The sequence below is a fragment of the Cebidichthys violaceus genome, unplaced genomic scaffold, assembly GCF_023349555.1.
Source record: "Cebidichthys violaceus isolate CVI_PGR_0920_01 unplaced genomic scaffold, fCebVio1.0.p SCAF_11, whole genome shotgun sequence".
In the NCBI taxonomy this organism is placed as follows: domain Eukaryota; kingdom Metazoa; phylum Chordata; class Actinopteri; order Perciformes; family Stichaeidae; genus Cebidichthys; species Cebidichthys violaceus.
In genome coordinates, this window is record NW_027176274.1 from 2,701,404 (window position 1) to 2,721,424 (window position 20,021).

At 45.0% G+C, this 20,021-nt stretch overlaps 2 protein-coding genes across 3 annotated transcripts in view; one reads left to right on the forward strand and one right to left on the reverse strand.

The window, feature by feature from the left end:
- The window catches only part of edar (ectodysplasin A receptor), a 31,726-nt gene extending 29,386 nt beyond the window's left edge, over positions 1–2,340 (forward strand). For both annotated transcript variants that reach the window (XM_068734391.1, XM_068734399.1), the window contains 3 exons: positions 81–411; positions 542–605; positions 1,254–2,340. In XM_068734391.1, the coding sequence (XP_068590492.1) occupies positions 81–411; positions 542–605; positions 1,254–1,639 (781 nt within the window). In that variant the 3' untranslated portion in view covers positions 1,640–2,340. The remainder of the gene's footprint in view (positions 1–80; positions 412–541; positions 606–1,253) is intronic.
- Positions 2,341–6,895: 4,555 nt separating this feature from the next.
- On the reverse strand, positions 6,896–19,740 carry LOC137892384 (coiled-coil domain-containing protein 138-like). The gene is made up of 15 exons (XM_068737456.1): positions 19,591–19,740; positions 19,308–19,353; positions 18,908–19,022; positions 18,741–18,829; positions 18,306–18,469; positions 18,033–18,170; positions 17,450–17,569; positions 16,833–16,910; positions 16,560–16,667; positions 16,011–16,163; positions 15,761–15,877; positions 14,758–14,956; positions 12,618–12,791; positions 10,128–10,266; positions 6,896–9,293 (listed from the first exon to the last, which is right to left on the reverse strand). Exons 1-15 carry the CDS (start codon positions 19,669–19,671, stop codon positions 9,167–9,169), a joined length of 1,848 nt encoding a protein of 615 aa, XP_068593557.1. The 5' UTR covers positions 19,672–19,740; the 3' UTR covers positions 6,896–9,166.
- Positions 19,741–20,021: the final 281 nt, after the last annotated feature.

Consider the following 20,021-nt stretch of genomic DNA (forward strand, 5'->3'; position numbering starts at 1 on the left):
ATACAAATGAGTGTGTGCACATGTAAATATATTGAAATATCTGTGTGTGTGTGTTTGTTTTTTTGTGTGTGTGTGTGCAGTGAAAATGACGCGTCATCAGAGAACGAGCAGCTGTTGAGCCGCAGCATCGACAGCGACGAGGAGGCGGCGTCTGACAAGCAGGGATCTGCCGACACCAACAACCCCAACCTGTGCCTCGTCAACCTGGGCGACAAGCCCGACCTCTGCCTGCTCTCCCTGGGCCTCTTGGAGCGGGACAGATCCTGCAACGGGGCGCCCGCCGTGTCAGCCGGGCCGGCCAATAACATCCAGGGTCCCAACCACGTCGGCAACGTCAACCACGTCGGCAACGTCAACCACGTCAGCAGCGTGAACGCAATCAACAACAACAACAACAATAAAACCCCGGGGGTAAGAAGATGACGCTTTTAAAGATGTCGCACGAGTAAAAGATATGATTGTGAACAGATCCTCAGTTGAGTTTCATCTGGAAATCACGTCATAATGTTTTTTTTTTTTTTTTTTTTATATAACCACACAGATGCTTCAGAGCCGACGGAAAAAGATCCTGGATCTGTATGGCAGAGCCTGCAATGTGACAGAGGGTAAGTCTCCCTAAGCGTCACAAAGCTTTGTAATCAAGAACGGATTCCTGTCAACACTGTTGGGAGTATTTCGCTTCAGATGAACTGCTGAAGATGATGCGGAGTGAAGCGAGAAATGATATCGGCATTTTCAAGAAAGTCGCTTTTGGAAGTGAAACTGCTCCCAAAAGCAGCCATTGCCTCTCTCTGCAGGCATATTTATCAACGGTTAAATCAAATTCACCATCTCAGTTCAGCGTGTTAAACTTCATAATTAGCACGACACACAAAGTGAGGCTGAGTCATTGAGATATCCTCTGGAGACTTTGAATGTTTGTGCACGGGTGACCGTGGCTAAGTGGAGAGCAGGGCCGCCTTTCAATCAGAGGGTCGGCGGTTCGATTGTGTCTCGTGTCAATGTGTCCTTGAGCAAGACACTTAACCCCAAAAATGTCTCCCGTAGCTGCGTCTACGGTGTGTAGATAGATAGTGAATTGTAAGTCGCTTTGGATAAAAGCGTCTGCTAAATGACCGTAATGTAATCCGTTCAATGCTTCATTCTGGACCAAAGTGGAGAGACGATCAATCCATACAGCCAAACCACTAGCATGGCTAAAAAAAAATGCCTTTGTGTCTAAATATTGATGTGCGTCTCCTGTCCCTCTCCAGGCCTGAGCCCCACAGAGCTTCCGTTCGACTGTCTGGAGAAGGCCAGCCGCATGCTGAGCTCCTCCTACAGCAGCGAGGCGGCCGTGGTGAAGACGTGGAGGCATCTGGCCGAGAGCTTCGGGCTGAAGCGCGACGAGATCGGCGGCATGAGCGACGGCCTGCAGCTCTTCGAGAGAGTGAGCACGGCGGGTTACAGCATCCCCGACCTCCTGACCCGCTTGGTGCAGATCGAGAGGCTCGACGCCGTGGAGTCGCTCTGCTCGGACGTTTTGGGAAGCGGCGAGATGGCGGCGGCCGCCGGACGGCAGGGCAACAGCAGCTTTCACAGCCAGTTGGTCTGTCCGTCCCCGTGCCAATCTCCGTCCCAGCGCTGCGCCAGCGTCTAGACGGAGCGGAGACTCGGATGCCTTACAGTATACATGTATGTAAGGGACAGACACTGCTCTGACAGGGAGGACAGCACATTACACAGTATACACCTTACGCCCCATCACATGAAGAGTGTCAGCGGACCTCCCAGTGCACAAGCCTTTCTTTCCCATTACGGGTTTTCTCTGTCACGAAGCGAGCGATCCCGAGTGACTTTGCATGGTCTTAATGTTCCGTCTTTCCAAAGTGCGAGAGTTGGAAGAGAGACAAAAAGCAGCCCAATGATTATGATTATTCTCTAATTCAGATATTTTCTCCTCTGAAAGACTCAAATAATCAGAAATAGTTCCATTTTTGTCTGTTTCAACGGCTAAAGAATTTTGCACGAAAAATAGCTAGATTAAGTTTGCGCTGGACGCAACACAATCACAACTTTTGCGGCCTTTTTTTCCCCCCCAAAAAAAGTTTTTATACAAAAATGTTTGTGTGCAGTTAAAAAGAATCATGTAAAAAAAAGATGCAACTGGGGGTGCTGATAGCGCTCCACTGCTGAAGTGCCAATTAAATGCTGAACGTTAATCCGAATCAACGCACGGATACAGAATTACTCTGCTGCTCGCGTTCTGCCTAAATCCACATGCTTTAACACACAGAAACCAGCATGCTCTGACACCAACCTCTTCCATTGACCCACTCTGTAACCCCCCCCCCCCCCTCATAATCCCCCCCCTATTACCCTTTTACCCCAATGCTGCGGTCTAGTGTTGCCGCCAGGTCTAATTATTTGGCGTGTGTGGCTCCCCGGGCCCCTAATAGTCTGAGGTGTTGTGGTTTACAGAGCGGGGTGCAAAGTGCCTGTGATTTCCAGCACCCAATTAAGCATTTAGGGCCACTTAACCACTGGAAGCCCAGTGGAAACGCTGTAAAAGCCCTGCATTAAAAAAAAAAAGAAAAGAAAAAAGAGATGCCATGGCAGAGGCATGACTAACTGCCCCCCGCCCCCCCCGGGGGTTGCTGCACAGCAAACGGTGCAAGAATGCGGCCCGTCGAGGTGGAAGCAGCGCTCCGGTCGTCCCATGACGTCTGACCTTACTCAGCCTCTTGTGGTCGGCTCGGCCGTGCTCAGACAGGATTTAAGCTCCCCTCTCTCCCCTATGGGACCAATGTGGCGAATGAGAACAATATGCAGTTGTGCGGGTTGTCCGCCTCTGAGACGCTATAGGTCATCGCCTCGCCGTCTCTAGCGGTTTGACTTCAAAACCCAGCAGTGAGCTCCGGAGTCCGACTCTAACAAAAGCATCGCCGAGACACACTTTGATCCCCTTTTCTCAGAAATAGGACCGATCTCTATCTGAAGTCTGATGTTGTCAGCGTAACGTCCCACAACCGCTCTGAAACCAAATCAAACACTTCGCCCGCTGCCAAGTTCTTTTTCAAATATATTCATATTTTACCTTGTAAAACTCTGGGGCTGGACTCCAGTACTCTAAATGAATCAGTGTGCATGTTCATCAAGCGTGTGTTTAAATTCTGCTTTGTTTTCTTAGAGCAGAGTTGACTTCATCAAATCCAATTCAATTCACAATTAGTTATTGTTGTGATCTTTTGTAAATAATTGAATAAGTGCATTGAATTGAAGTTGTATGGACCCAAACCCTTGTGTCAGACGGGCCTAATTCTATATTACGCTGATGATACGCAGAAGCCAAACATGGATTACTTACCTCAGTAGCACAGACAGTATAGAACACATAGAAACACACTCACAAACTCATCACAGAACCAAAGTATAACTGTATATATAACTTATTATTGTACATAATGTATACATTAATAAAGATGTATGGCAAAATGGCTTGGTATTTGAGTTTTATTATGTAGTAACTGACTATGACTGAGGATACTTTTTTTATTTATTTGGGCTGATATCCGATTAAAGTTTGAGACAAGTGATTCTGAATTGAACCATCAGGAAAAGTACATTTTCATAGACTTGCACTGATGCAGTTATTTGATATGTATCGCGCTGGTGTCATGGCGATACATGAAAGGTTTGAGTTTCATGGCAATCCGTCGAAAACGTGTTTGAGATATTCAAGTTTGGACTGAAGCGTTGGACCGACTTCGCCATCAATCAAGCAGCATCAGCCAGCAAGACTCAAAACGTCAATCTTAATTATGCCAATAAATGAAAACATGCTCTTAAACTCAGGGTTAAATCATGAAACCTACAACGGCACATCGATTTGACTTCATGCGTTTATATATAGCAAACAGAGAAAAGAGACAAATATTTTTGGCCTTCTCATTCAACCAGAAGTATACCACTGATCAAACACATGAATGTAATGAGCCGTACACATCATGTCAGAGGCTAATGGAACCGATACACAGTTCAGTATAGTATCCCATACGTCCATCCCACACTGTCAACGATTACAACACAGGCCGTCGGGGTCCGTTCGTGGCTTAGAGACACCAAATGGAAAATTGCTAATCCCAACATTTCCCGGTTCATTCGACACTCATCCAGTTAATTACAGAACATTAAAAGAGGCGTATTAACTGCGGTTCAACAAATGAGCGATGACGTCACTGGAAAAAGTCTGCAGGACAAAGATTAGCAAGACTGTAACTTTGTTAAGCACTCGTTCTCTCCCACTCTTCTATTTCATAGCATCAACGTGGAGGAATTTTGTTTTTTGACAACACTTATGTAAATCCCTGTGCTGCACCACTCAAGTGTTTTTTTTTATAAATATTTTATTTCCACCAACAAGACATGAGCCTCTCCAGTGGCAGCTGTCACCTCTGAACACCGCTCTCTCATCGGGCTTTCACTACGCGGGTGTGTATTCGTGCCAACATTCCCGATGCCTTAGCTAAAAGATTAAGTGTGTGTGTGTGTGTGTGTGTGTGTGTGTGTGTGTGTGTGTGTGTGTGTGTGTGTGTGTGTGTGTGTGTGTGCTCTGTCTGGTTCAGAGAAGGTCTGTCTGGCGGTGGAAAAGCCAGCGATGCTGCTGTGGGGCATCAGGGCAGCATTGAGGTCTTTCTCTCATCATGTTTCAAAATTACCCAGAAATGATCCAAATCGAAGAGCCTGATAAAACACACACACACACACACACACACACACACACACACACACACACTCTAGGTACAGGTGTGCAGAAGTGCGTGTCTTCAGCGTCTGTTTATGCGTCTTACAAGCTCGGCATTGACTTTAAATGAGGACGACGCCATGGAGAGACACTTCAGGGCAAGGAGTGCCAACCAATGCGACTAATTAAACCTCTGCCAGTCAGTAACACGTTCACCCTAAACACAGCGACTGCATGCTGACACTCATCCCCGTCAGTCAACCGCGAACACATCAAACAGCAGGAGGGCAAGTACTGTCCAGACCTCAGCCAGGTGTTTGGATCGGAACGTGTCGTCTGGATGAACTGTGTTTGCACTCTTAGTCATTAAATTGATTTCCACAGCCATAGCTGCAGCACCACCGTGCTACTGTTTCAGGAAATATCAGGAGTATCTGATAACTAAGGGAAACCGGCACAGAGGCAGTGCATGCATTTGAAAAATACTGATGGTCAGCAACAAAGAGAATGATCCATGCTTGACTTTCTATCAACGCTGAACCTCCAAAGCTGAGCCTGCAGCAGCACATGTGTACAGCTTCTGCGGGTGAGTATTTGAGGAGAACGTGTGTTTGAACCCCGACAGGAAAAGTTTGACATTTCCAGAAATATGCATATTCTTTCTTGCCGAAAATGAGATGAGATCGACGCCACTGTGCATCAAGCACAACGCTGGAGACAGCAATCGATAAAGACTGGAACGAGGAGATGGACAGACGGACAGATGGATTAACGGAATACAATGAAATAGTTACACTGATTAGCCACCCATGAAACCATTAATTAATGCTGACTTTGTACTAATTACTACTATTGTTAGAGGTGCTATAAGCTCAGCTCTTGCTGGATCTAGTGCCACATTTAAGGCACAGAGTGACATCAATCCTCTAATCTAACTCTCCTCAACAAAGAGCAGAGACTTTAGTTTCTCTAAAATACCGTTAAGTAACAGTAATACTAAAGTGCATTTTCACACGGGAGACTCTTGTTCCATTTTTAATGATAGTAAAAGCAGAATAAAACAAGCCAGTGTGATCCATCCCAGCCCGTCCACCATAAATAACCCCAGACAGCTGCTTCCACTCACGACTCCTTCATACTCTAGCTAACTTACAGTCAGGTATATTACCAGAACCGCCATGTGCTTATTGCATTACTCAAGCAGCATATTTATACATATCGCGGCTGGAGGAAATAATATACATTCGGTGGTCTGCCACGTCAAAAATCGCTGATTGACTTGACTTTATGGTCGCGCTGAAGTGGAACCGCTAATGTTTCCCCCTGCCAGCTTCCTCCCACCGACCAAATAACATTTTAATGAGCTTTACCAGCCAGACCAGAGCAGGGCCACTCTTTAGGGGTAATTTTCTGGAATTTTTGGTCCAGTGAGAAAACCCAAACATAAATCAAGATGGGGCGTTTTAAAGCCGTGCGGGTGATGCTGTGCAGGGTAGACTGGCAGCGTTAAGCGTGTTCGGGGAACACGGAGCAGACACCGCCGCGCCGACCAGACTCAGCCGAAGTCATGAAAGCAAATAAATCAGCCGTCGACAGTTCCTGGAGGGAAAGCGTGGACGCTGTGATTCCCCGTTAAAAGTGATACTCCACCCAAACAACCCCGACCGTGAGGAGTGGACCTTCAGCTTGGAAAGCAGCTGGAAGAAGTTTTGTAGATTCCTTCAGCATGAATGCATTTCAATTACAGTCCAATTCCAGAAGTGAAAAGTCAAAGAAATCACTTCAAGTCATTTCCATTTCCGCTGTCAATCAACAGAGCTCGGTGTGGTCCAATCATACTTTTGTTGCCCTCATGAAGCCTCAAGACTCAAAAAAAAATATGTTAATTCCACAAGATGTTTATTCAAACTTTTAGGGTAGAAAAGAACATTTATGGATTATGCTAAACCACAAATTATGTTCAATGCCAACATTTTTTTAAATTCTCACTTTCTGCAATGTATTCGCATGGAAGCTGCAGTATGGCGAAGGTGAGGGAAAGACCCTGGTTATGGCAGATCAACGGTGGAGACGGCGTGTTAGCGTTACGCAACTGAAACGGTTACGGTCAGTAAAAAGTCAATTTAAAATTGCTCAAAAGTTGACTGTAAATAGTGAGGCGCTGAGTCGTCAAAGAGGAACAAATGAAGATTTATTGTGGAAAGTCAGGACACAATTAAGAGTTCATTGAACACAGCCTTACAAATCCTGTCTCAAGTGCTCACAACAAGATTGCTTAATTGCTTCTCTGAGAATATTTACATTTCTGAAACTCTGATCCAGCCCTCATGTGTTCATAATTGCAGCGTCGCCAATTAAAGCAAAAGATGAGTCGACGGAGAATGAAAGTGACGAGTGGCTTCATGGCGAGCTCCATTTTTTTTTTTTTTTTCTTGATCAATCTTGACTCAAATCCAGAGAGCCGATGTGCTGCGAGGCCGAAGAGACGGATGCTGAAGAAAGCGTCGCTCTGGTGCGTTACGATCTCGACAGATTCCTTTAATTAAGCGCACTGCATCCGTCTCGAAGTGACATAAAACAAACGGAGATGTTGGGGGGGGGGGGGGGGGGGGATCCGTGAGGGTTCATGGAGAGACATAGCCTGGGTGGCTCGGTGAAGAATGACTGTTTACGTGGCCGCCGAGTTTCAGAAGGTCTTCTGCTGTTGATCACGATGTTTCCGTTTTTATATCATCCAGATGCGACGCAATCCACAGCAGCCGCAATGGGAAAGCAAAAGGAAAAAACCTCCCCTTTTATCTAGAATATAATCTCCTCTGCTTACGGCTGTCGACAGTCGGAGAGGTAGTAAATAATATAAAGCAGGAAAAAGAATTTAAAGGTGGGCTACAGACTCAACTATGCGTAGGATGGAGGTGGATCTCCCCCTCTGCTCTCTGAAAGCAGGCCCAGCCAATTCACTGTTACCATCAGCGGGGATTCAATTATACTACTTACTGACAACAGGGCAATCATTTTTAAAAGGGCACTAAAAAATAAACTGTTTTCCAGACATTTTTTGTATACAAACAGTTCTGTTTTAGCATTGTTCCTGTGTGTGTGTGTGTGTGTGTGTGTGTGTGTGTGTGTGTGTGTGTGTGTGTGTGTGTGTGTGCTCTGGTGCCTGCCTCGTAATAACAGAAGTGGTTAGAAACCAAAGTACTTACTGACATTCCATTTCATTAATGGGCTCAGACCGTAATCACGGTTGAACATGGGATGGACGAACCAGAGGATTCCAAACCGCAAGAAAAGAAATACTTTAAAAAGAGTAAATATGGTGAAGATACTGTAGCGGTTGAGGGATGCTGGAAACTCGTCTAATTTCCAAATCTGGTATATATCCCATTGTAGTTTGACTCATTTTTACATGTGTATCCTTCCCCAACAATGGAACTACTTTAACTGTAATGCTATATGCAGATACGGACAGTTTCCAAGCGTCTGCAATCACTCAAGGGAATTACTTTAAACTATGTGAAGCAGGTCTCATTTATTTGGGCGTTTCATTTCAAACACGGAGGTTTAAAGTTGATTAAAGTTGATTGGATGGATTTGATTTAATGCAACTGTTATTTAAACCCAGCAATTCATTGATTAATAAAAAAAACCCAAACATAATCAGGACTAATCAATATAATTGATGGGCCTCCCAGGGAAGGAGTGCAAGTATACTGTATTCTATATTATACAATTAATATGTGAGACGAGTACACAATCTCCTAACCCCGACCTGAGCCCCGTTTTTACGCAATAACTAACAAGCAGCTAATTTATGAATTCAGATTTAGTGGCTTTAAAAAATAGGACACACCCCCCCTTTTTTTTTTTTTTAAACTCAGAGCAGCCAAAGCACTTCAGAGAGCGTTTTAAATATCAGCTGTAGCTGCTCCAGAGCGTCAGCACCACCGGTTTGTCCCCATGCTGAGACCATTACCCCCATCAACCCACCCATGCTCTGGAACAAACAAGCAACACCACTTTATACAAAACATATTTTAGCATTTCACATGCAGTCCGATCTTAACGTCCTTCCGTTCTTTTTGTTTACGGTCGTCAGAAAAGCTTCACAGTCGCAGCCTCTCTTCCTCTTGAGCACATCAGACACCCATTAAGGCCGCTGGCAAGCGAGGCAGTCGTTTCCATCACAGAAAGACGGGTCACAAAGTGCAGCAGAGCACACAACAGTGAAGAAAGTACTTGTGACAGACAAAAGAAGAACAACATATTATTATAGAAATAAAGAAACGGCCTGAATGTGTTCTTTGAGGTAGAGCGAGAGGGAAACTTTGTTTACAACAGTTTGAGCACAGAGCAAACAACGTGCTGACGTACTGAAACACAAGGTAAGTCACCTTTATCCTGCTGTCGGGACTGTTAAATGAGTGTGTGTGTGTGTGTGTGTTATTTGAGGTTGTGAAGGATGGACCTGAGGTTGAGGCAGAGGAACGTGTGCGTCTGGTTGGCGCTGTGGTGAACTTCTTGTATTTGGAGGTGGAGGGAGGACCGTTCAAACAGACGACGGTTCTTCCTGCACGGAAATCGAAAGAAAAACACAAGCCGTCAGTCCTCAGACGTCCCATGAGTCAGCCACGCTCCCGCACTAGTACCAGTACTAGTACTGGTACTAGTAGTAGTACTAGTACAGAGTGCTACAGCTGTCTGCTACAACTAGTTATCAGGCCAAGAATGAGCTTTAAGAGTTGGACCTGACAAATTCAATTTGAATGTTTTAAAAAAACACTTGACGTGTGTGACCTGTTGAGTTTAGGGAAAAGCACTCCACTACACTTTGTCCAGATGTGGAGGCGCTAGAAGAAAAGTCAGCAATCGATTCATCGTCTGGGAACCATGAATGTCTGTACAAACGTTCGTGTCGATGCGTCGTATAGCCGTCTCTGGACCCTGGACTTCTGCACACACACTAAGACTTCATACTCAACTTCATACATGACCGCCACCATCGAGAAATAACTTGATTTAGACCGTGCAAATGATTTGCAACCCAAAATTGTGTCTATAATCAAACTAAAAACCCTCGAGAAGCTCCTAAGGGGTCACAAGATTCATCTAATCGTTGCTTCTGTCTTGTGAACAGTTGATTTTCTTTTGTTTTTGACTTTTTTTCAAGTCACAAGCCGACAAGGTTGTGAACCACTGTAATGGTCTAAATGCCTTTGCCTATCCTTGGTGAGAGGAATATAAATAGTTTGAATAACTGAGGTTCATATCTGGACCCAGGTTTGTGCAGACACGTAAAATAAAAGTGCGTATTGTTGCATTTCTCGCTGTTATTTACTCGCCATGATCAGAGTCAAGTTTGTTCAGCGTGTGATGTAATCAGTATGGAGACGAGAGCGTCTACCTGATGTTGGAGAGCTTCTGCAGAAGGATGGAGAGCTTCTCCAGCGTTGGGAACTCCAGGCGAGGGTTTTTAAGAAGCTGGGAGGCCGTTTGGAAAAACTCTGTACAGCTACACGCCTCCAGGAAGGGGTTCAAGTAGCCTACAACACACACACACACACACACACACACACACACACACACACACAGAGATGAAACAAAGGCATCAATCTGCACAGATGGGAGCTGCACTTTTTTTTCCAATAACAGCAAATGTGGACCTCATGATTTCGTAAAATTATTCGATTTTTGTAAACGTACATTTGTTTCTGCTAAAGTCACATTCCTGCTCCTTTTAAAAGAAACTCTCCTCACAAAAAGGGGGAGGGATTACAATCTGAGCTGGTACAAAGCTGGCATCCAATCACAGCAGAGGATCGGACGGGGACGAACAGGCCTGACATGACCTCATGACTACACGTGTTCTTGCTCATTTGGCATCTTTCAAACTCTTTCTAAACTAATGTCTGCTGTCTGCTGGACAATATGGTTGTCTGCAACACTATGTACCCGTAGCTGAACGACTGATAAATCATTCAGACATTAAACTGTCCATCACAAGGTGATATGGAAGATACTCACAGAGAGAAGCAGATTGACAAGTTAGAAAGTTGAAACATGAAAATGTCTGGCATTGTTTTAAATCACCGAACGATTCATCGCTTATCAAAATCGAAGACTCATTTTCTATCAATTGACTAAAAATAAAATTTGATCAATTTGTGTTTTACACCATACAAACACTCAAACTAATTCATAACTTTTTTGGACCACCTGCTGTTTACTCTCCCAGCCCTGATGGACAGATATTGTGTGTTATTAAGACCAGGGCTCTGAAGAATGTTTGCAGCACTTCTGCCCACACTGCCCAGTCCTCTGATGGATCTTCTCCTGTTCTAATGTGTTGCTACATTCTACACACATGTGGCTACACGGATACAGATGGACACATTCCTCACGGGTTTGATGGACGATATGTAAGAGCAGCGGGACACTTCAAATAGCAAAGACACAAAAAAGGGGGGAAAAAAGTCCTCGTCTTAAGTAGTTTGTATGGTTTCTGTGAAAACATACAAACACTACTGTACTGTAGCGGGCATGGAAAGAACACATGTACACACCAAGTGGGTTCATAATACACTGCATGAAGCAGTTTGGTGGTAAACGTACCCACTGTTTCAGTAGAAGCCAGTAAAACACCGTTGCTGACTGTGTATGTGTGTGCAGAGGTGGCCAACTGCATTTTGTGGTCCATGAACGTGCTAGATGTGCTGTGTAATTGAACTTATATGTGTGTGTGTGTGTGTGTGTGTGTGTGTGTGTGTGTGTGTGTGTGTGTGTGTGTGTGTGTACACAATATGACCTTTTTGTTTTGTTTGGTTTTATTGGCAACCTTCAGGTGAAAACCTTCCGTCTCTCCTCATTACTGCTTGTAAAACACAATAATTGCTAGACTTACAGTCCCCTTGAAACACACAACTGTATGTGTGTGTACACACACACACACACACACACACACACACACACACACACACACACACACACACACACACACACACACACAGACACACACACACACACACACACAGAGCTCTGGCCCCAGTCACCTCCAGCACACGGCTCTGCCCAGCTGTGTGTGCTCTCCACCCCTAGCGAGTCTTTTGTCCGTCCATAAAAGAGCCAGGAGGTGGTGGTGGTGGTGGTGGAGGATCAAGGTCTCATGACGGGGTTCTAAATCTCTGGCATGACCAGCGCTTATGATCGATGTGAGCTCAGACAAACCGTCACCGTTCACATGTGGTTTTGATGTCGGGATGATGTGGAGGGATCCTGCAGGAGGAGCTGGTATCAATCAAGCGGTCGTAAAAAAGACGGCCCATAAATCTGGGCATGGAGAGCGATCACAGCGGCCCTCGAGGCCACGTTGACCACAGGCTAAAGGGAATTGTACAATTTAAATGGAAATTTAGATATACTGTGCATAGTGATTAATTAACTTCATGTTGTGGACAAGACTGGAAAGGCTGTTCGATGTCTCGAGATGATAACTCGTTGCTAAAGGGGAGTTCCTCCCAGCTCTAAGTCTTTTGGACTCCCTCAGTGCAGTAAAGTGTTACGATATTCCATTTTTCCATCACTCGTCTATGATTTGTGACAGCCAGCTTTCCACAGTTTACCAATCGCCGGCTTACCAAAAGTTACCATGGTAAATACTAGTATTTCAACTAGTACTGAAACAGGATGACAGTCTTCAAACACACTAATTGACTAAGGGAAAGGCACCGCACAGGGCGTGGTGGTGAGGACAGAAATATACAACAGCGGTTGTTTTGTTTCCTTTGAACAGCCACAGCTGATCATGCTTTGTTTTGGTTTTATCTTTTCTTTTTTTTTTTTTTCTCTTTTGGGATGGGTTTCTACGGTAACGATCATCTGACACGTTCCTACTCACGGGACCGTTCAGACAGCTGCGCAAGGACGTCCACAGGCGTGCGCAGACCTCCGCGGCCGGCCCGAAGCATGGACAGCAGCGAGAGCACTCCTCCACAGCGGACGAAGACGCCCCGGCTCTCCTCGGACATCAGGTCGGTACGGAGACGGTCCAGAGCCTGGGCCAGCACATCCGCTGCAGACGGGGACAGAGAGAGACACGCATATATATTATATATACATAAAGAGATTCTAAATTCAGCTTTAAATCATTTCCGTTGTCCGTGAATCAGCCAAGTCATGAAGTGCTAGGATAGGAACACACGCTGAATTATATAACGTTATATTACAAACAATTCTAGAGACAGATCTGCACTCACATTTCAAGTCCCAGAACCCGTTTTTCCTGCACATTTACATAATGTGGGATCACCTCAAAGTAGTTTGGAGAAGTTCTAAGAAGAATACTTTTAGAATGACCAAAAGAGCTGGATTGATGCAACCTGACATGGGATAAAAGCTTTCTCTTTTCTTTTTTTTAACTCTGGACTGAGTTTGGTTAGCTGTGTCTCAGAATGGTATCTATTATGTGTAAGATCCCAGCGAAAAATATCTCCCCATTATACCCAATCTGCTTTCACATCAATCCAGAGAAGGGGAGAAGGAGAACCTGGTCAGCAGATTGACAGCAAAGAGTCTCTGTAGAAACATTCTGATGGAGCCCTGGAGCATTACGAGCAGATGGAAGGTCAGTTCAGAGGAGAGATTCATGAAAACATGTCAGGATATGTACGGTGCACCCACAGAGAACACTGAGATTCTTAGCGCGGGAGGGCAGGGAGCAACATTTCAATGCAGCTTAAAAACTCCTTGCCCCTTTTTTCGACTAAGAGCCTAAAGCCAGGCTAGCGGCTGCGTGGGACTAATGCTCTTTGTAAAGAAAACTAAACCGTGAGATAGACATGAGAGGGCCAAAGAAATGAGGACATTTTGACATGATGACAGATGATTGATTGGTGAAAAGTCAGGGGATCACAAAAGGTTAAGTCATCCTCTGGGGAGCACGAACGTCTGCCCCGGTTTCATAGAAAATCCTTCAGATGTTTCACTTGGAACCAAAAATGTCAATTTGCTTGTGGCGGAAGACAAAAACTCAAGAAGTCTTTAGGGTGCATCCTCTGGGGACCTCGAGTACATTTACAAAAGTTCATAGCAATCCCTCCAATAGGAGTCAAGAAGGTTAAACTAACATTAACCTCTTGTTGGCGCTTACAGAAACATCAGAGGATCACTGACGTCAATAGGGACAATCCTCTGGTGACCATGCATGTATGTTCAAACTGTCAGCTATCCATTCAACAGTCGTTGAGACTTCAGTGATTTACTGAGGGACGTTGTCGTCTCTTGTGCCTCAGCGTTAGTGACTGTGTGCGCCCTGAGAAGATGATCTGATTAAACATGTAAAAACCTGCAACTTATCACAGTATTTATCACATTTCATACGTCCGATTATGATTCTGACCAGCAACTTAAATTAGATATCATTATATCATGGATGGTAAACAGCTACAGTGAGCTTTTTCAGTCTGTTTTTTTGATTAATGAAATTACTGATACTAAATATGTGTTAAGTGCAATCTGAATACAACACTGAACATACAAAGCACTTTTTTCACTTTATTTCAAATGTTTTGTCATTATCCAGAATAACTCTTCCTTCCATTATAATCGTTTTCCTTTGTGGAGCCAAAATGGCTCAGAGACAAAACAAGAACATTTCCAAAAATGTCTCTTTTCCCATTTTTGGACTTTTAAATTTATACTCCTACAACTGCATATAAAATATCTATAAACCAATCACAGGAACCATTAAAGAATGTAGAACTGTTTAATAACTGGTTTTATGTCTTTCAGAAGAGATTCATTGCTTTTCTCAGTTTCATATTGTTGTAAAATGAGCATCTTTGGAGCTTTTGGACAAAACGATGAATTTAGGATTCGTCATGGGTAATTATTTTATTTTCCTGACACTGTATAGACCCAACACTATCAAATATAATGCAAATAATCACAGGCTTATCTGACTTATTGTTCTAATCTTAGCATTTTTCCATATATAATGCTTTAGATACAGTGTGTACGTGTGTTTTCAGTGTTGTTACCTCGCGTGACGGTGCGGAGGATGATGAGGGCGGACAGGATGCGTGTGTGAGGACAGGGACTGCGGGAAAGGGGCCCAGCAGCACCCCCCCCGTGGGGCCTGGGCAGGTCTGGATCTCCAGACTGAGGCCCCGTTGACTGGACCCCCGGCTTTGATACTGCCTCTCCTATCCGCCGCAGCGTGGCAGAGAGCGCTACATGCTGCGCAGATACCGGGAAAAAAAACACAACACGTTGTTCAGAATTCACTGCGTTACCGCGCTGCAGCTCGGTTCCTTTTGTTATATAGAAAAACAGGAACGATATGATATCATCGAACGCCAGAGTAGTATTTGTCATGGGTGTCTCTGGAGGAGCTCATGACCCTTAAAGACACAAAGACAAGGGACGGCCTGTCTAGACTGTGTTCCACACACAGAGACAGTCCTCCTCTGAACACAAGATGGAACTCGACAGGACCTCCGCACATTAAAAGCCCCGCCGTGCTGTGAAGGGAGATGTAGCGATAGCGTGGATATCCCCTGCTTGAAGTGGATGCGTACCGCTCTGATGTGTAGCTACGTCTCGAGGGGAAACCGTGTGTGTGTGTGTGTGTGTGTGTGTGTGTGTGTGTGTGTGTGTGTGTGTGTGTGTGTGTGTGTGTGTGTGTGTGTGTGCGTGTGTGTGTGTGTGTGTCGTGTTCGGTTTCACTTGCAACGGTTTTGTGAAAGTGACCGGGCAGCTTCCCGTAGAATAACACTCATCTCCTGCGAGACCAAACGCCAATAAATAAGGATTTAATAAGCGTTTGGTGTAGAAAGTGTAATCTCAGCCCCCTGTGGTGTTGCTTTTTGACAACCCAGATGATCTATTACAGAAGAAGGTGGATATCCAAAGTCACTCTTAGGTCACGGTCTTGTTTTTTTTTTTTTAATCTCTTTTTGGTGATAGTGTATGTTTTTGACACCTCCTGTCACTGACTTTCAGCCCAGTTTACCCACAGAAGCGATGGTCTCTCATCTCTACCTGTGTGCTGCCGTCCATGTGTCTTAAAGCCCGGTGGATGAGGCGGAGAAGGTTGAGGAGGAGGTCAGGTTCCGACAGAGGAGTGCGATGAAGCTGGTCCGCTAACAACGGCAGCACCTAAAGAACCAAAAGACGAGTTACGTCTTTATGAGATGATAAAGACGTATACGTCTTGATCTAGCGACAGGACGGCAATGTGTGTGTGTGTGTGTGTGCGTTGAAGTGCAAAATTCTGAGCGAACGCGTCAACCTTGAGGCATCTCTCGTTCAGAAGGAACTCTGGAGGCAGACGCTGGCCGACGTCTTTCCCTTCGTTTGCCGCCACCGATGAGAACGTCTGTCCATCGAGCACCCAGTCCAGCAGAAGGGCCAGGAGCTTCAGTTGGGAGGGACTGGAGCCGCGCTGAAGGAAACAGGGTGAAAATATAAAAGGGTTATGAGCCCAATGAGTCGAGATTTAAAGAAACCTGACCAAAAGGTTAGATCTATTTGAAGTTCAGCCACGGGACACTCGGGCGTATCCGGAGAAGTGTGAGCCTGAAGGTGTTAATTAAACTGTGGAAAAAAAAGTGATGGAATGAAGGTTCGGCTCACTCAACGTTCTCTTGCTAGGGAAAGGAAAACATCATCTTCAAAATGCTACTGAGCTCAGACTTCATCCGCTGACATTCCTCTTCATCGACAACAGTGGCAACTAAACGATAGTTTAATAATTGATCGCGTCAGCTGGCAGGAGGAGTGTGGTTTGTGGTGTACTGTGTTGTGTGTGTAGTGTGTCTCACAGGAGCTGGTGGACTACCTTGTTGTTGTGTTTTCCAGACGCAGCAGGTTTCTCCTGTGTGGATGCTTTACTACACTCGGTGCTCTTCACACAGCCGCTCTGTGCTGCGCTGTGCTCATATTTCCTCTGGAGAAAAAAAAAAACAAACAAAAACAATTAATAACAAAATATGTTACAAATAAAAAAAATATGGATGTGACAAATCCCCATGCTACAATAAAGAAATGCTTTTAAAGTTATTTTTAGGGTGGAACTGAACTGATCGTCAACGTGAAGCGCTGACCAGCTCACCTGCAAGTTCTCCAGTCGAGCCTGCACCCTCTTGGATCGGCTCTCCAGCTTTTTATTCTGTTCATTGATCTCGTTCAACTGTTGGTGTGAAAAACCACTGACCGTCAATCTGCTATGTGAGACCACTGCATAGACAAACACTGATATGTTTCATTCAGCGCAGACGAATCGCTTCGGCCCACTTTAGTGAAGCACGAAGGGCTTCATTCAAAAAGCAACAAAAACACTTTTAGTCTCAGATACACACTTATACCCCAAAAAACAATGCAAACTCAGGGATTTTACTTCACTGATCATTCAACATCCAAGAAGGTGATGTCATAGCGCCCTCCTGTGGTCCAAGGTACTAACTGTTCGGTGTGAGACTCCTCCACTCTTAAGTGAGTATTTAATCACTTTAAGTTAATAATTGAGCTTTTAATCAGATGAAAGATCTTTAAAAATCTGCAGCCTTGTTGGTCAAAATAAAAGTCTTCAGGAGTCGTTTGTTCATTAAAGACACGGCGACGCTTCAGCCCTCCAGTTCATAGAACGTTAGAGGGACGTTGCAGGACTTTGTCGAACCTCGAAGATGCCGACAAACAGACGCTGGTGGTGTGGCTGCGGTCACTTCTCACCTGCTTCTTCATGCTGTCGTTCAGCTCCTTGATGGTGTCGAAGCTGGACCTGAGCCTCCTGTTCTCCTTGCTCCTCTCGCGAAGAACACCCTGCAGCTGGCTCACCTCGTGCTGGTGTTTCTGGTGACACACACACACACACACACACACACACACACACACACACACACACACACACACACACACACACACACACACACACACACACACACACAGAGATCAAACAGTTCGACGCCTGAACACTTCAGAGGTACATTATGTTGAGTTTGCTATTTAAATTGTTTAATAGTCATTCCACTGCATCCCCTCTTATGTGATGAGAAGTCCTCACTGTCCACCAAATAAATTGGCTTACTTTGTTTAATTGGTCTGATTATTTACGTTTACACCAATAATCCGAAGCATAAAATGTAAATATGTAATAAGTTTGGAGTGAAGTTATGATTGAGGACCGCAGAGTTACATCCTGAAAGGAGACAAGTGGTAGGAAAGTGGAAGGAAAGGGAATGAGGTGAGGTGAAGAATCATAGACAACACAGTCCTCGTGTTGAACGTGACCAGATGGAATCGTTGTGTGTCTCACCTCCTCTTCGGCCGGTATGCGAATGAGTAGCATCTCCTCCAGGCCGGCAAGCCTCCCAACAGCCTCCTCCTGGTGCTTCAGCCTCCTCTCTCGATCCTGCAGCTCCCTCTCCCACTGCTGATGGCTGTCTCGCTCCGCCTGTGTACACACACACACACACACACACACACACACACACACACACACACACACACACACACACACACCTGTAAGTACCCTCTTAAAACACACAAGGAAACGTTCACCCAGTCACTGTCTGTGTTGCTCTTTCACCTTTAGTTGTTCATAGATGCTCATCATCTCCTGGTACACATTGGCTAGCACTAGGGAAGAGGAACGCCGTGAGACAGGAAGTCGGCGAGCTCTCTGCATTCCCCCGTCGGCCTCGGTTTCCTGGGACCCAGGGCTTCCATACAGGCAGGAGGGCAAGGTCACATCTGGACAGATGGGGGTATAACAGAGGTAAAGCCCACGGCCGGCTCGTTATCCAGCCACAGCTGCAGCAGCAGCAGGTTGTGAGGAAAAGTCAGAAATGTCAGGAATAACAGGAATCAATCGCAAGAAACTCAGGACTTATCACCGAGGCCTATTTTATGATTCGTTTTCTTGTCAGCATCTGCTACTTTTGGGTTTGCTATAAAAAGGTAATCAGTTCTTCTACTCAGAGGAGCACAAACACCGCTGGCTGGTATCTCTGCTCTGACGCACCTGTTTCTGTTAAAAGCACCTGAGAATCGTGGAGCGGGGCGGCTGCAGAGTCCCCACTCAGGTCCTGCAGACCAGGATCACTGCCGAACCTGAGAAGAGGGACGGGGACACGTTTGGGTCGATGGGAACGGTATTGGTAGGAAGGAGTACTCTCACTATAGACTCACTGGTCAGGGTGGTTGGTGACTGCTCTGAACAGCTCATGCAAAGCTTCGCCGTAGCATTTCAGCTCTCTGCTCGGCCGGTTGGATCTGTCGGCCGAAATCAGCCTTTGCGCTGCCTCTGAAATAAGTAAAAATAAGTAAAAATGTAAAAATCTGTAATGTTTTTCATGTCAAGGATCATCAATTAGATTCGGGGTTACACCCATTAGTGTAATTTGATTAAGACTCAGTTAAAACAAAAGTTTGCTGTTCACTATTCTAAACCTGTATTTGACTATAGGCAGCAGTAACAAAGAGAGTGAAGCTATAACCAATAGTCACCCATCACATCCCTCTATAGTGAATATTAATACGTGTGCTTAATGTTAGAAACTCGTGGTTCTCTGAGTGAAGTTGCTCTTACCGTCACTGGTTCCTGAGGCAACGTCGACGTCTTCTGGAGATGGCAACTAAAAAAAAAAAATTCAGGACAACGACATTGTTTTAGCGTGAAGTAGCAGCGACCATATTGGACCGCTGACAGAGCAGTGGACAAGCTAACCAATGCGTAACAGTTACATTGTTACAATAGGACAGCACCGTAACCACGACGCCTCAAAACAAGCCGACTGTGTGTGTGTGTGTGTGTGTGTTTGTGTGTGTGTTGTGTGTGTGACAATACTTTAAAGTTGTCGTTAAACTCGAACCTGTTTCCTCCTCTCCAAATACTTCTGCTTCAGCTTCTCAGCTGTTTCAGACAGGTCGGGGTCTTTAAACTGCAGGTTCATAGCTACTGTTGATACGGTTACACTGTCGAGAGACTGTGCGCGCGTGCCTTAAAAACTAACATTCGTGTAAAAAAAAAAAAAAACCCCACAAAATTAAACAAACATCCGGTTTAAACTTTCAAAATAAAACAATTTTCATGAAATTAGATAGTTTTCTTTGCTATTTGACAAAGTTCCGATATCCTATACTTAAGCACGAACATTTGAGCTAACCTTTGTTGGTTATGGTGGAAACAAAACACAATTCAAATTTAGCGGATGAATGGTCATGTGACGTTAAAGCTCTATCCTCCCCGCAGGTAGCGCCCTCGAGTGGGGAAGGACTAAACTGACTATTTGATTACGGTTCA

Bases quoted from the DNA above. Each gene is read 5' to 3' on its own strand.
- LOC137892384 (XM_068737456.1), bottom strand. From the start codon at position 19,671: ATGAACCTGCAGTTTAAAGACCCCGACCTGTCTGAAACAGCTGAGAAG. The intron at 19,354-19,590 runs GTTCGAGTTTAA...TTTTTTTTTTAG, and splicing joins ATTTGGAGAGGAGGAAACAG to TTGCCATCTCCAGAAGACGT. The intron at 16,911-17,449 runs GTGAGAAGTGAC...TCACACCAACAG, and splicing joins ACGACAGCATGAAGAAGCAG to TTGAACGAGATCAATGAACA.